The 17,084-nt window shown below is 42.6% G+C and overlaps 1 protein-coding gene across 1 annotated transcript in view; it reads right to left on the bottom strand.

Moving 5' to 3' along the window:
- The window catches only part of DGKI (diacylglycerol kinase iota), a 419,283-nt gene that overhangs the window by 10,653 nt on the left and 391,546 nt on the right, over positions 1–17,084 (bottom strand). Inside the window, 2 exon segments of the mRNA XM_072762958.1 lie at positions 6,481–6,601; positions 10,207–10,244. Of these exon segments, the coding sequence (XP_072619059.1) occupies positions 6,481–6,601; positions 10,207–10,244 (159 nt within the window).

Here is a 17,084-nt window from a genome sequence, read left to right as displayed (position 1 = left end):
CCATATACTACGTACGTGTCTTGGCAAGGAACCTAACTTCACTATGCTTCAGCTGTCACCACCTCTCAGATGGAGATAAGAGAACTCACGTATGTAGGGCTGTTTTATGAATTAAACACATTAATACATACAAAGCATTTAGTCAGCAGTGGCTATTACTATAATACTTTTTCTCAAAAGTTCATGGGACAGAATTCATTTCTTTAATGAATGAATGAAGACATTTAAAAATCAATGTGGACCCCAGCCAGTATCATAACTTTTCTCAGAGAAAGATCCATAAATGTCACATGGATCCAAGAGACTGCTACATAGAAAATGGCCTGAAAAATTAGGGGGGGGAATGTTTGAAGAGGGTATACACCTCAGAATAGAGGTGAAAGCCAGGGAGTGTGAAAGGAAGCAAAACTTCACAAATCTCCCCACTTGAGAAACAATGTGGCCAAGCAGTCAAGCCTTCCAAACTGGAAGTTTGCGGCTCGGTGCTCATTCCACTGGCTCTTCCACTGGACATCACAGCCTCTTGCGAGCACAACCCTATCATCGATTTTGTCCTTGCATTATATATGATGTGTCTTTTGTCACGTGCATCCTGTAGTTTGCTTCCCACACCAAGGCATCCAAATCCCCTTTGCTATTCCTTCCACCTCTCCATGGCCTCTCTCTCCCCAGACCTCATTTCCCATTAGTCTCCCTGACGCTGCCAGCAGACCATTCCAAATCCTCCTCTGCTCCAGGACAAAAGCTGCACAGATGTGGGGAGAGTTGGCTCTGGGAACTCTAACAGCACCGTCATCCTGTCCCAGCGGGATGGTGGTCGTTTCTCTCGGGGACCAGAGGCAGAAAAAAGGGGGGTAAAAAAAAAAGAAAGACTAGAGACAGAAAAAGAGAGAAGGCAAAATAAGCCATTGAAATCAAAAAGGAAATGCATGAGTGAGATTTCTATCGGGACCCACGGTAGGGGGGCAAAGGGGTGGGAGTGAGGAGAATAAAAACAAAGGAGCAAAATGTGCGGGGTGGTAAAAGACTAAAACAACACAAAAGTGCCTCTCGGAGGGGTATGAGGAGGGAGGAGGGAGCGAGTAGAATATATGGTTGAAAGGAGCTGAAAAGCAGGAACCGCTGGGGGACCCTGGCTGGGACCCCTCGGCGTCCTTCCCTCTCCACCGTGTCCCCATGGAATTTTAGCTCTCTTCCCCCTCCATTCTCCCTGCAACCCTCCAAATGCCCCCAATTCCAGTTTTGCATAAAGAAAAACAGCAGGTTGTATGTTTGAGAGAAAGTCCCAAAGAAGATGCGGGACAGAAAAAAAATGCAAGCCTCCTGTGGCTTTTCAGAGTGTACCCCATACCCCTGCCCTTCGCCCCCCAGCCTGGCTTTCAAAGAGTGCTTAGAAGAGAAATGCATTACTGAATGTGGTGTCTGGGAGAACAAGTAATGTCTCAGGCTCCTGTTGGGGGTAGGCAGGGTAGGGGGGTTGCCCTCCTGACTGTGGACCACTGCTCACCATAAACAACCAGTGAGGAGAGAGGCCAAGCAGAGGAGAGAGAGGCTCCCACCTGAGCAAGGATGCGAGAAGCAAACAAGCCAGCTCCCTCTCAGGCACCTTGGAGAGAGCCCACCAATTTCTGGGGAACCCTGGTCAGGACGGCATCTTTACAGTGAGGTCTATGAACAAGTTTTACGATTTATATCATATGAAGCCCCAGGAAAGACTTAAAGCAAATTTTTAAAAAATAAATAAACTAAAACTTCAAAAGATTTGCAGCATTCGAAATTGGAAGGAATGTCCCTCTCCATCTTTGGCACAGTGTAAAATTTTAATATTTTTCCATTTCCACGAATTCATGTTGATCAGACCTGTCGACCACAAATCTGATGCTGGTTTATAAATATGTTACCATGGTCTGATGTACATCCTGACTCCCAGCCTCACTGAGGCCTCCTGGAAAAGGCTATTTTCCTTGTCAGACCAAGGGGATTCCATCACGTGAAATTAGGAGAGATGATTTCACTGAGCAGGGGTTGCATTAAAAGGATTGCTACAGAGCAGAGAAAGGGTCATGTTTCCCATGTGCTTGTCCCTGCCTTCAAAAACACTATAATTTACAGGGGTTCCTATAATTTAAAAGAGACCTTTTTTTTCACAAAAGTAGTTTACAATCTCAACATGCACAGGCTAATATCATTATTATCAGCGACTAAAGATGTTAAAACAAACAACAATAATAAAAACAGGTAAGCAGATGCACTTAGCTCTTGGGGAAGCTGCTGACTTAGGCTGGCTACGTCAAAAGACTTACCTGCATATACCTAAATATGTCGGAATAGTGAGGTCTACGTTAAGGCTAAAATTGACAGGGCCTATCAGGTTGATAAATGCTAATTTCAATAAAAACATCAACTGCAATTCAGTTTCCATTATTGACTATAGTGCTATAAGGTTAAAAATCGCCATCCCTCAAAACTGCAGTGATTCTTGGACTGGCGAGCATAATAAGATTTTATTTTCAAACAGAAAGATGGAGCATGCCTCATAACTCCAGTCTCTCCTCCAGGTATGAGAGATTCTGATGAGGTGGGGCGGGAATCAGATGCCTCCCGTGACCATGGGAACTACATGCCTGTGAGGGAAGCAGAGGTGAGTGTTTCTCTCATTATCATAAATATGACAGTAACTAATTTATAAAATCTAATCCCCACAGAAAGCTGGAAAAATAAACACCCTCCTCGCCCCAAATTAACAGATTGCTTTGCGTCCTTGGTTTTGATAGAGAGCTGTATTGTGTGATTCACCTTTGCCAGAGATGCTGGCGATGGAAGAGAAATGAGTTTAGCATTGGAACATCAGGCTTTGGTTACAGCACTAAGAGACTAACAAACCAGCTTGATTTCATGCCAGGCAAAGGATGGGTGCACCAGTCCATAGGGGGTGGGGGGCGGCTGTTAGAAACTGCAAGCTTGTAGAGGCACTATTATTTAGGGCAATGGAAAGAGTAGCGGGGAGATGAAGAATCTATGGTTTTATTTATTACTTTTTTTAAATATATGGTTTTAGACTCATGTCATCTCATGCCTCATCACTCATGCCCCTGGGACATGCAACTGAGGAGAGGCATTGCGGTTTTGTTTTTAGTATAAGTATGTCCCAAATATTGCATGGGTCATACTTATGCTTGAAAAGGGGGAAACTGGTGTTTTTGCAGAAGCTGCAAATTAAAAGAATTATTGTTGCTAATCAACCTTAGGACCCAGAACCAAAGGAAAATGTAGAAGCTGAGGTCCAGGGGCCAGGGGATTTCCAGGTGAGACAGTAGTTCAGGATATGGAGAAAGTAAGCTCATCATTTTCAACTGAAGAAAACAGAGAGTAAGGGAGAGTGGTAGGGTAAATCTGGCCACAGATTATTTGCAGCTCCTTTCATGGGTTGGTGGGGGTCATTTTGCCCTCCCTTGCATTAGGGGTAACTCTGTGACCTATTTCAGCTAACAGAATGCTACAGAAATAATGCAGAACTTTCCAGCCTGGCCTCAAGTACATCTGGAAGCTTCTATCCTCACTTTCCTGGAACCCTAGGACTATCATGCTGTGAAGAAGCCTGGGATAAAAGAACAGGCAGAGAGAGAGGCTCAGGTGTGCTGGCCATTCCAGCCATCTTAGCTGAGACCCCCAAATACGTGGGGGAGTCTGTCTTCAATACAGACTCAATTACGGTTGCAGCTCCCTACAGCCTCATGAGTGAGATCAAATGAGACCAATAGGTAACTGATACATAGAGGTTTTCAGAACTATGGGTGTATGTGGGGGCGGGGGAAGATGCTAGCTCTTCAGGAGAGGTAAAAGAGAGAGAGAGAGAGAGAGAGAGAGAGAGAGAGATCCTAAATTGCATTAGCACTCAAAAAGATGGCCAGTGTCTCACCTAACTCGAGAGAGGATCTGTGGGTATTGAACCACTTAAAGTATGCCAGCAAGCATTCAATCTCATTGGGTAAAGGACAAACTAGGAAGAAATGATTGAGAAGGGTCAAGAAGACAGCAATCAGGAGTACTTTAACTGGAGCTAAAGAGGAATAAACTGACAACATGTATAGCTAAAGCTCATCTCCATTTTGTATGGTAGAAATCCTGAGATCTTTCTTTCTTTCTTTAAGATTTCATTTATTGATTTGAGAGAGAGCAAGAGACAGAGACAGAGCACAGGCAGGGGGAGGAGGCAGAGAGGGAGGGAGAAGCAGACTTCCTGCTGAGCAGGGAGCCTGACGATGATGACAATGACCATGACCTCGGCCTCTATTCTCGGACTCTGGGATCCTGACTTGAGCCAAAGGCAGCTACTTAATCAACTGAGCCACCCAGGTGCCCTGAGATCTATTCAGTTAAGAGAAAAATAATCATAAAAGCTCTGTGACTGTATGTGTTGTCTCTGGGACTGTTTTCTAACATTTGGTTTTACCTCTCACCAGCTTTTGGAGAAGTCACTGTGGGAAAGAGAAAATACCTACGCTTTTCTTTTTTTTTTTTTTTCATGAAGGAGGTAAGCAGAACTTATGCCACCATTGCTAAGTCTTGCCCCCCTTCCCCAAGTGCTTTTATTGCAGTGGGTAGAATGGGCAGGGGAATGGGAGATGAAAAGATGCATACCCCAGACACAGCACCAAGAATACAGCTTACCAACTAGGCTTTCCAGGGTAGACAGACTTGGAACTGTCCAGCCCAGCCTACAAGGGGGAAAGAAATGGTCAAATGATCACTAGCCTGCTTTAACACGCTTTCCTTTCCTTAAACCATTCTTTCCATTGTAACTCCGGCCAAGGGTTTAAGCAAAGTCATCACAGGGGGAAGGAACTGAAGTCAAAGCAAGGTGAGTCCAGTGTAACTGACAGTCTAATATCTACCTTACAAGGTCTTTGTAAGGATTAAATGATAGGATGTTTAGTATAAGCATCTGAAGTATAATAAGTGTGAGACAAATGGTAGCTGTGTTTTCTACCTGCGGCTTTACAATAGGACTTAAAACATCTATAAAGAACTGTTTTCAATTTAATTCTGCATATGAGGGGGATCCCTGGGTGGCGCAGCGGTTTGGCGCCTGCCTTTGGCCCAGGGCGCGATCCTGGAGACCCGGGATCGAATCCCACGTCGGGCTCCCGGTGTATGGAGCCTGCTTCTCCCTCTGCCTGTGTCTCTGCCTCTCTCTCTCTCTGTGACTATCATAAATAAATAAAAGTTAAAAAAAATTTATAATTCTGCATATGATTATATATTTTTTAGCCTCCAACTGCCTGAAAATAGTGACTGTATTGTGTGTGTAGTTTGTATGTGTGTGTGTGTGTGTGTACACTGGTCTATAATAGGTAGTTCCTGTTGGGCACTCTACAAATACTTGTTGAATGACTAAAAGACACATTTGTGGAACTGAATAAAAAGAGGAGCAGGGCACCTGGGTGGCTCAGTTGGTTAAACATCTGACTCTTTATTTCAGCTCAGGTTATGATCTCAGGGTCATGAGACTGAGCTCCACAGTGGGCTCTGTGCTGAGGGTGGAGCCTGCTTATGATTCTCTCTCCCTCTCTCTCTCTACCCCTTCCTCCTCTGCTCATGCATGCATGCTCTCTCTCTTTCTCAAAAAAAGAAAAAATAAAGCAGAGCAAAAAGGAATGTACCTCTCTACTAATATGCTTACTGTTTACAGCCTGAATCTGGATTTCACAGCCTCACTGCTAGGTATCTTCATAGAGTATCTTCTAGAATCTCTGTGTAGCTGCATCTAGCAGAGCTAGAGGCTGCTCCAATCCTCCCCCCCTCAAAAAGAGCCAAGCCAGGCAGAGTTTTTCCTTTACTCCTGTACTTAATTCCTAGAAACACTATAAACATGGGAAGTTGAAGGTATTGGTCAAGATTTGTTATCCATCCATGTGCTTATGCCTCTAAAGGGCCATGAGAGAATGATGCCACCATTGCATCTTCCATGTATGTGCTACTTCCAGCAAACATCTAAGTACAGAAGACATGAGAGTACCAGATGTTTTCAAAGAGAATCAACTATGGCTTAAACTGAAATGATGAATGACATTCAGACCAAAAATAAAAAATAAAAAGAGAGAAGCCAAAGAGCTACAAAAATACGGGTTCAAGTAATCCTCAGAATGCTCAGCGATGAACATGGATTTGGTACCTGGTCCCAACCAGGCAACGTAAAGCTCTTCCCCCAAACAATCCAGCATATTCTGTAAGGACGCATTTGTTCTTGTCTTTTTTACCAATCAGCTCAACAATATCCTGCAAAGACCTTGCTATGAAAATTATTTCTAGGAGTTGTTTGGTTCTGGTGAGGAACACTTCTGTCTGCCGCACATAAGCAAGGGGGTGTCGGCTGTAAGTTGGGGAGCATTTCTACCGTTCTGAAGATAGCCTGAAGTCAACTTAGAAAATTCAGTGACTTCCTGGATAAGTGACCCTTGGTTTACTGTGCCTACTCACCGTGGTCCAGGATATATTTAACGATCTCCCCATGGCCAGTTTTAGCTGCATGGTGAAGGAGGGAGCAGTGGTCCGGCCCCTGGATCAGCAGACTGCCTCCATTTTTATAGCTTTCCATTAGCTGAAAAAGAGACATAGGAAAAGCAGCTCAAGCAGAGTCCGGAACCAGGGAAATAGTTAACCGGTGATAAAATAAGAGTAATGTAGCAAACCACAAATGTTTCTGGCCTCAGAGGACACAGAAAAGTCAAAGAGATGAAGTAACGCTCCTGGTCTGTGTTAGCACTCAAGGAGATGGCCAGTGTCCCCTCTCACTCCAGAGAGGGTCTGCGGGCACCGAGCAGCCAAGAGAAACTGAAAATGTGCTGCCTTAGTTATTTCTTTTCTGTTTGATGTCTTTTTCTTTTCTGGGCACTGGTCTCTGTCCCAAGAGAGCAGCAAAGAGAAAAAAAAAAAATGCTTTCCTATGTTGGCTTGGCTTTCTCTTGAGTGAAATAGTAATTAAGGCTGGAGACAGGAATAGCTTGGTGTCTGGTAGCTAAGCTCCTTTCCTAGCCTAGGGTTTCTCTTCAAACTCTAATGAACCTAGCTACCAAATACAGAAGCTGCCTCCCATTTTCCCATGGGAGATGGTGGCACACGTGCGTGCAGCATACACAAGCACACACATGTATGGCCTCTTTCTTCTCCAGCTCTGCAGCCCAGCCTGCACGCCTTCCATTAATCATCCAACCTATACCCAATCAGGCTAGAGACAATCCACGGGAGGAGAACCAGAAGGATTCAGAGAATGTTGCAGGAGAAACCTAAAACACTTGTATTATGAGAACAGACTGGAAAACAACCAACAGATTTTGCAGCCTGAGAATAATGTGGCAAAATGAGGATGCAGTCTCATTTCATGAAATACTGAACATTACAGAAAGTGGAAATGGGTCCCTGTTCTCCAAACTGTGGAATAGCAGAACAAAAAGAGTCCTTCTGGAACTTCTAAGAAGTAGTTTTAGGACAAAGAAGAATACAGTAACCCAGCAGGTGCTAAGCAAAAGGAATGTATCTATCACCAAGAAGTTAGATCGCACATTATATAAAGAAAAAAAGTAAACATCTCCTAAGGTCAAAGAAAGTAAACATACTTCACGATTTCACTCAGATCCAACCAGAGAACTGCCATGTGCCAGATGCCACTGGCCTCGAGAACTTGCAGTCTGTGGGGAGGACAGATGTCGAAGACAGAGACAGGAATGCAGAAGAACACAGGAGGCTATTACAGAGTGAAAAAAAAGGAGTCAGGGAAGACTTCCTTGAAAATAGTTCAAAAAAGAAGAGTTGAAAGGAAGTAAAGAACATATGGTGGCTTGTATCCCTCAACTACAGGACAGCAAGAGGTAGCTAATAGTTGTCCCTCCAAAATCTAAGCATATCTGGTACTGGTCAATAACAATCTTACAATGACACTCCCTTTCTTTATAGGCAGACCCACAAAGGATTTGCGCTTGCTGGACTAGCACAGACTCAATCCATCAGGTGCTGGGATGTCGCCTTTCTGTGGGGTCTTTGGACAGTACAGACATTAAGTCAGTGCATGGGTATCTGACGCATCCCAGTTGCACAGAAGCCACTCCCAATACCCCTTGACACTGACTGCTTCCTGGGGTCTTCAGTTCTCTGCTGTCTGGTGCGTGCTCTCTCTCTTACAGACACACGCAATATTTAGTATTTATAATGCTTTCTGGGTGGGACAGAGAACCAGAAGAAGGCAGAAAAGAGGAAAGGAAAGGGGAAGAAAGACTTGGGAAGGAAAGAGAGAAAAAGGTGTAAGAAAAACTCTAAGTCACTATATTTCACCTCTCAATAAATAAACTTAAATAATTTCTTTTTCAAAAAAAGATTTTATTTATTTACTTATTTGAGAGAGAGAAAGAGAGCACAGAGGGAGAAGCCGATTCCCCACTAAGCAGAGAGCCTGATGCAGGGGCTCCATCCAGGGACCCTGACATCATGAGCTGAGCTGAAGGCAAATGCTTGACTGACTGAGCCACCCAGGTGCTCCATGGTTTAGTCATTTCTTAGGCACTTAAGAAAATGATTATAACAGAGAATGTAATAAGATAACCAACTGAATATAGCAATTGCTCATATTTCAAATAATTCTCTATTAAGCACAAAAAAAAGTGTGGTTGTATACCCAGAGACCTGAAAAATATGCTACTTAAATGAAAGGCACACACACAATGAAATAAAAAGACTCCAAATTTACAGCAGTTTGCAAAATTTTTTGACTTAGAAGCTCTGCAGAAGCAGGAATCCCATCGTAAGACTGCTCAAAGCGTCTAATACAAGGCCTTGTGGGGAGCACAAGATAATATGGGTTCAATCCACTGCTGGCTGGACAACAGCATCAAACTCCCAGGTACGCCGCTTGGGGAATACTTTTCTTTTGTGGGTAACAGTTCCTCGTAACATTCTGCTCTAGACACTGCCACAGGCACCATTTCTAGGATTATGTGTCTAAAGATGGCAGTTTATCAAGATGCTTGCAACCTTCTCGCCATTTGTTTCCTATTAGTAACCTGTTAACACTGCAGCACAGCGGTTTCTCAGTTTATTCAACAGATGTGCTTCAAAGGAAATTGCAAGCAAGGTCAGTGCTTCTCAGCTCTCTTGTAAGGGTTTTGGTTTCCCGGTCTGCAATGGCACCACACTCCACAGGCTCATGAGTAAGGCAAGGGCCTCTGCCTCTATGCAGTTGCCAATATTATAGAGCAGATCAATGCCAGTGTGGGTTATACAAGGATATACAGGCCATCATGGGTCCCAACGCCTGAAAATGATGTGAGAACAAATATAGCTTTTAGGATACTCGTGGACTATACTATAGTTTATAACAAATATTTGCATCTCCACTATGTTTATTTAAAAAACACAGACTAACACCACTAGGTAGCATTTTAGAGTCCCTTCTATATAATAAAAAGTCTTAAGAGCTTTACATGTGTTGTTACATTTGATCCTCACAATAAAGGAAAGAGGCACCATTATTCAATTTTACAGCTGAAGAAACTGAGGCACAGAGAGAACTAAATGATTATACAAGGTCACACATACGGTGAACGGCAGAGCCAAGATCTGAACCCAGGCATTCTGACTCCAGAATTTGCATTCCCTCTAGAGGCACCAGTGACCACTTCCTTCCCTCCGAACTAAGAAAATATAAGCCTGAATTCAAGTATTCGAGGGAGACAGAGTGTGTTCTTTTGCTTACTTGTTATTCTCAACATACAAAACTGTAATAATGTTGGAAGCTGTAAGCTCTGGCCTGGAGAATGTATTTCTGGGTGTTGTCCAGATAATTCTTACAGATGCACTCATTTCAAGACCTATCTAAAAAGAAACCTTTAAATGTCAAATATCAGCTTCTAGAGAGCAGGGATTTGGGACACCCTGAACACTGCATCCAGGGAATGTGTGATCCATGTTAACTAGTTGAGGCAACCAACATGGTACCCCTGCATACATTCTTTGCTGTTAGGAAATGTAGAGATGCTGTGAAGACTTCTCTGGCCCTCTCTGCCCAGTTCTCAAAAGAGCATCCTTCCCCTTTCAAGTCAGCTAGCACAGGCAGGGGGATGATAAATGACATATGAGAGATCATGAAAATTTGGTGAGAAATGATGTTAAAGTTCTTAAAGAATCACCAAAAGTTTGGGTAGGAAGATATCTTACCTTCATAAGATCACCAGCTATTACTGCCTGCAAAATTGCTGTGGAAGACAAAAGAGAGATGTCCCATTAGTAGAAGACCCTCTCATTAAAATATCACAAAGGGCTGGATCCATATTTTGCAGAAATAGTCTACACTTGGGGCAGGAATCAGGGAAGGAGAAACATGCCAATGGTTGAATCTCACAACAGGCTAACGCCTTCACTTCATCCTTTTGCTACCCAGGTACCCATTCTATCATTCTAGAATCTACCTGAACACTCCTCATAAAACTTGGAGCTACAGAGGTTAGATTCAAATCTTAGCTCCAACACAAGCTGTGGGCAAATCATGGAAGCCCTCTGAGCCCGATTTCCACATCTATCAACCAGCAAGTCTAAATCTTACAGAGTGACTGAAATGATGGATGAAATCACAGGGATTTCTCAACTCATCTACTGAGGCGGGCTGGGTGCCTAATCATGATCGTTTCTGCTCCCTTCTTTCCAATTCCTTTCGCTTTATCCTCTTGGGGTCCTATAAATCACTAGTAATTTTGCTTTATAGTGAGAGACAAACTTCTACTGTTATGGAAATGAAGAGGACTGGAGGTAGTGAGGAGGGAACATGTATGCTTCATTATGTTCTACGGAAAATAACCATGTGGTCAGCATCTATCCTGATGACTCTTGTGGAAAGAACTCTCAAAGTCTTAGGAAGCCTAAACTAATTGTAAAGATATGTAGCTCCAGGGGCAAAGAATCAAAGTGGACATACAAGTCACTTGGGAGGTAGAGGAGAAGATAGAAGGGGGAGCTGGTGAGAGAGGGCAGGATGTGGAAGCCTCTAATGACAGTGATGGCTCCTGAAGGGAACATGTACATTGGGTTAGAAATGGTCCCTTCAGAAAAAAGTACTTAGATTCTAGAACTACTAAAAACATAGATGATCTTAAGGCTTGAACAACACAAAATTTTAGAAGAAAGTAACTTGAATTTTATTTCTCAAGGCATCATTTTATTTTTTATTTTTACTTTTTTAAGACTTATTTATTTTAGAGACAGCACCTGCAGGAGGGGCGGAGGGAGAGGGAGAGAGAGAATCTCAAGAAGAGTCCCCAATGAGTGCAGAGCCCAACGTGGGGCTGATCTCATCACCCTGGGATCATGACCTAAGCCAAATCAAGAGTCGGACACGTAACTGACTGAGCCACTCAGGAGCACCACTGTGGTGCCTTTTCACAACAGTATAAACTTGATAGCCTATAAAGACTATTCACTTTTCTTTTCTTCAGGCCTCCCAGAGCCTTGTGGAGCTTTACAGGGGGGACTCCCAGAGGGCACTGCACAGAGGCCGGGGTTGGACACAGGGACTTGCATTATGGTGACAACCAGGCCCCTTACTTGCATGCACATGCTTTCTCTCTCTCCATAAATAAATAAATAAATAAATAAATCCAAAAAAGGCACTGGATTGGAGTCTAATTCTAATCTCTAACTAAGTAGACATGTAGGTTTAACAAGTCAATGTTTATGAGCCAACTTTCTTAATTTTTAAAATAAAATTAATAGCTGTCCTGCTCATCTCTCTATAGCAAGAACAAAACCAACAATGAAAGCTTTATAATTTTGAAACAGTAGAGTGCCCATTTTTTCAAGATTATATTGAAACATTTTCCAGAAGTCAAGGGAAAAGGGGGAGAAAAGAAGAAAAATGAATTCATTAATTTAAAGCCTAAAATTTGTGTAATAAAATTGTGTAATAAAATTTGGTGCATATAAGCAACAAATCAAGACAGTAAAGGCATTCCCCAGGACGTCTGTTGAAGGAGCACCAGGAAGGGAAGGAAAGGATGAGAGAAAGAACAAAAAGAACGAAAAATATTAGGAGTCAGGGGAAAGCTTATTGATTAGCTGTGGAGTTCAAAGATTTCTTGGATGAAGCCTAAACCAACTTTTCCATGGTAAATGGGATTAATTAGCAAAGAAGATTTGGAACATCCAGGCAAAACAAAGGGAGGATCTGAACAAAGACATGCAAATTAAATTGTATTATCTAAGGGAACCTGCAAAGAGCAGTATATTATCCTCCCTGAGGTGGAGAGTGGTCGCAGGTAAGGTGCTGCAGAGTCAGAGGAATCCTCCACCCAGTGAACACCTCTTCCGTCAAGATAAGGCACTTGGAGTTTATCCTGCAGGTGGTGAGAAACCACTGCAGAGGCAAAAGTAAAGCAGGGAAGCATATAAATGTCAACCATGCCAGTTCAATCCCACCCTTCTCCTCCACGAAAGAGAGTTATGGCCTGTTCCCTGCTCACTTTCTCCAGATTGCCCATATTATAGCCTCTTTAAATGTCTACCCCAACATTCACAAGCACTGCTATGTTTGTTGGTTTCCAGCTGCCTTGTGGGTTAGAGTCTCCATGAACAGGTAGAGGATCATATAACAGAATCATAACCACAGATAATTTCCAATTGTACTGGAGATGGAAAGCGGGAATATTTATTTTTAAGTCAAGCAATACACCCAAGGGTAGCTATTATGCAAACATTATTAGGCTCAAGGCTCACTTCTTTCTCTTGATTAATGTCCTTCCCCATGAACACTGTTGTTTAAGATTTCCTCTGCATAAAGGGAGCTTGAACCTATTAGTATTCAACTCCAGAAAATAACCTTCTGGAAGATCAAGCTTTAAAAACAAATAATGAGTTGTTATGATTATAGTATTATTCTTTATTATTTCTTGAGCTCCAAGCTTGCCTTCCCACCTTTTCCAAAACTCTTTCCAACTGGGGAAATCATGCTCCCAAACGCAAAGAAAGGAAGTCAAATTGCTGATGGGATGTAAATGAGTAGATGGATAGTAAGTTTCCTGGACAATTAAATCACAGAAACTTGTGTAGTTAGGCAGGAAACTAAGGGAGTAGAGAACTGAGAAGCTGGTCATTTTTAGAGCTTAGAAGTGGAATCATTAATTTGTATGAAATGGTTGATTTTTTCCTTCAATGCTATGCCTTCCATTAAACTGCTATCCAGGGATCCGTGGGTGGCGCAGCGGTTTGGCGCCTGCCTTTGGCCCAGGGCGCGATCCTGGAGACCCGGGATCGAATCCCACATCAGGCTCCCGGTGCATGGAGCCTGCTTCTCCCTCCGCCTGTGTCTCTGCCTCTCTCTCTCTCTGTGACTATCATAAATAAATAAAAAATTAAATAAATAAATAAACTGCTATCCAGTAAATATCCTGGAACTGAGAAGTCAGGACTGCCAGGAAGGAATCACTATCTTCCTTCTTCTTCTCTCTCTTTTTTTTTTTTTTAAGACTTTATTTATTTATTCATGAGAGACACACACACAGAGAGAGAGAAAGGCAGAGACACAGGCAGAGGGAGAAGCAGGCTCCATTCCATGCAGGGAGCCCGATCCCGGGTCTCGATCCCGGGTCTCCAGGGGACGACACCCTGGGCTGAAGGCAGCGCTAAACTGCTGAGCCACCCAGGCTGCCCACTATCTTCCTTCTTGTCTCTCTCTTTGGCCTCGATTCCCAACAGTCTGGATATCCTCAGGAATCATGCCTGAAGGAATAATGGAATACCCACTGGAATTAGGATAGGGACAAAAGAATCCACTGGGGGCACTGGCTGGCCTCCTGCTCCTGTGCCAGGCCCTGTTGGAGCTTTTGGGGATACTTCTGGACAAAACAAACTCTATCCTCTCAGGGAACTGGCTTTTGGCAAGAAGTCCAAACTACGAAGGGATACATCATAACTGAGTCAAGAACCAGACTGCCGGTTAGCACCATGAACTAGCTATAACCTTGCACAAGTTTACTAAACTTCAGTTCTCTTGTTAGAATAATGAAGATAAAGTCAGTTCCTTTGGGACTCTGCCTTTTAAATAAGCTCAAGGACCAGAGGATTTATTATGGTCTCCTGCATAGAACACTACGGAATACTAATGTTTTTGACCTCACTACACAGAAAAAGAACCATTTTTCACCTATGAAATGAGGTTAGATTAAGGCCAATTACAGCTGTAGAGTTTGGCGTATGACTACTTCCAAAGGTATAGTTTAAGGTTGCAGTTTTTGCTATGCCATCAAAAATATTTAATATAAAGTCTACAAGACTTGGCAAAGCCACATATCTGAGTTCTCAATAAATCAGCTGAAATAACTACATCATATAGTCTCAACTCTGAACACTTATGTCTATTTAAAAAGTTTAATCTTTCATGCTGCTTCTCAGTCCTTAAATTAATATTCTATTTCCAAATTGCTTGTCACCTACTAATGACAGCAGCTGCTTAAATCTTTTTAAAAAAATTGTGGAAGAAAAAAATTAAAAGTACAAACAACCACCATCGAACAAAGAGTAGCTTGTAGAGCCCTGAGGTAGTGGGAGAAATCAGCTGATGCATAAATATATACCTGGCATAAATATATCACTGGCTTTGCCAAGTTCTGCATACTTTTTACCCCAAAATATTTCATCCACAAAGCAAGAAGCATATGCGAGAACCATTCCTTCAGAAGTGGTCATATTCTATATTCCAGAGCTATTTGGGGCCCTAGGGTAAACTTCTCATTTCATAGATGAGAAAAATGGGCTTGAGAAGTAACTGGACTTTTCCAAGATCACACAGAAGGTCACACAGGTAGTTAGCAACCCAGATGACAGAGACTCTTATTTTTTTTTTTTATAGTTTCTTTAATGTTATTGCATCTGACCCCTATGTGAGAAGTCCTTCCACCATGCCATTTCCTCTTGAACTAGGATCAAGGTGGGCAAAAACTAAAGCAAATAACCCCTAATAAATATTTCATGAATGCATCACATACAAAATGAAGTCAATTTATCCTTTATGATCCAACTCATTTTAGGCTGACAGAGCCACTGAATAGAGAGGGCACGCAGGGCAGATATTGTGTTCACAGTCCTGTTAGTCTGATCATGATGGGCATCTTCCTACTTCCCCTTTATTCAAAGTTACTTATTGCATAGTCACAGATAGCTTGCATTGTCAGGTGCCCAAGAGCCTACTTCTTTCAGATACATATTTCTGCAGACCTTTTCCCATATTTTCCTTATCAGAAGCATTCTGTCCAATTTTTCTACTTTGTAAGCAGTCATGGGACATGAGCAACAGACTGTGAAGGCTTAGCTCCCCAAAATGGAATCTAGTATCACCATCAGATACAGCAAAGGTAACTAACACTCACTTAATGAATGGTATGGATAACTACTGTGAATTATGCTAATGAGGCATAAATGAGAAGCAGCTCATGAAAATGACTGTAATTAGTATTATTTTACATAGTCATACTCAACAAGATGAGGTGAGAGAACGGAGGAATTTGGTATCTCGAAAGACTCCTGCATTTTAATATAAGTCTAGGGGAGGTTTTGACAACTGATAATAAGCTATGTGCCAAGTTATTTGTTAATAATTAAAATACTGGGTTTTTAAAAATATATTGGAACAATTTCAAGATTATTCTAACAATGGTGCAAAATCTGTATCAGCTCTTTGTTATATAGTAACACAGAGCCGCATCATCCCAAAACACAGTGGCTTCAAACAAAACAATTATTTGTTTTGCTTAAAAATCTGCAACTTGGGCCATGTTCAGCCATTAAGTTTGTCTCCCCTCCACCTGGCATCAGGTAGGGCAGCTCCACTGAGAGCTCAAAGATCCACTTTCAGGATGGTTACACATGACAGGTAAACTGGGTGCTGGCTTCAGCTGCTTTAGATCCTCAAGCATGACACTCCAGCTGCTTGGGCTTCCCCCTGAAATGGTGGCTGGGTTTCAAAAGCAACCATCCCAAGAAAGCCTCATGGAAGTCACGCCTTGGAAATCATGTAGTGTCACTTCTGCTGCTACAGTCTTAAGTCTGCCCATATTTAAGAAGACACAGACCCCCACATCTCAATGAAAAGAATGTCAAAGTCATATGGCAAGAAGAATGTGTGGGATGGGGAGATAATGCTGTGAATGTTTTTGGAAAATTTGGTCACATCATACGCTAGCATTGTGACAGGCCTTGAGTAAGAGGGCTGACACTGACTTTTGGTTAGCATTGGGAAATGACCATGAACCATAGCCTTTGCTACCTGTGTCATCTATGGTAGTGTGTTTTGCATACAACGTCATCTGTTTTAGGTCATGAATATCTCAGCAGAAAAATACAAAAGGTTGCCAGCTGCCTATCTGAAGGATCAGCTTTTTGAAGCAGAAGGAAGAAAGGCAAGTAGAAGACATTGCAGACAAGTGTTTGTTGAGTTGAATTAAGAAGTCTATCTAAGGTAAGCTTTACCCTGAAATTCTCTTTAATAACCAGATGTAAAAAAACAAACAAACAAACAAAAACAAAAAAAACCCACCATCTCTCCTCTTTTTCCTCCTCCAGTCAAGAAAGGACTCACTCACCAAACTAGTCCCATATCCCTCACACCTGGCCTACCGGCTTCTCCTCCATTGCCGAGATACAGGGCAGAGGGCTCAGAGCACACATCTCCGGGATCTCCTCATCAATGGGATTACTCCATCAGCGCAATCTGAAGGCCATTAAATGCTACAATGGTCTAATATTCACCCACCACCTGTGCCAATGGCACTCAGAGTGTGTAACCATAGATGGGAGACTTAAATAGGTTTTGTTTCTCTCTAATGACAGAGTTAATCCTCAAATTGAATTAGTCCCTGCTAATTGAATGCATGAATGCATATGGGTTCTTTCCATCTGCTGCTGAGATCCTTTTGAAGCTACTATTGGCATGGAAGGAGTTTCCTGTTTGGAGAAAAAACAAACAGCCCCCTATCCAGTGTTCCCTCCTGGCAGAAAACTTCTACCTTGTTGCCAGAGGACAGGGACGTGTTCCCTTCAGAAGTGGTTGGTTC

The sequence above is a fragment of the Vulpes vulpes genome, chromosome 7 (genome assembly GCF_048418805.1).
Source record: "Vulpes vulpes isolate BD-2025 chromosome 7, VulVul3, whole genome shotgun sequence".
Lineage (NCBI taxonomy): Eukaryota > Metazoa > Chordata > Mammalia > Carnivora > Canidae > Vulpes > Vulpes vulpes.
The sequence above is the reverse complement of the archived record's forward strand: the minus strand, read 5'-3'. Positions and strand labels throughout refer to the sequence as shown.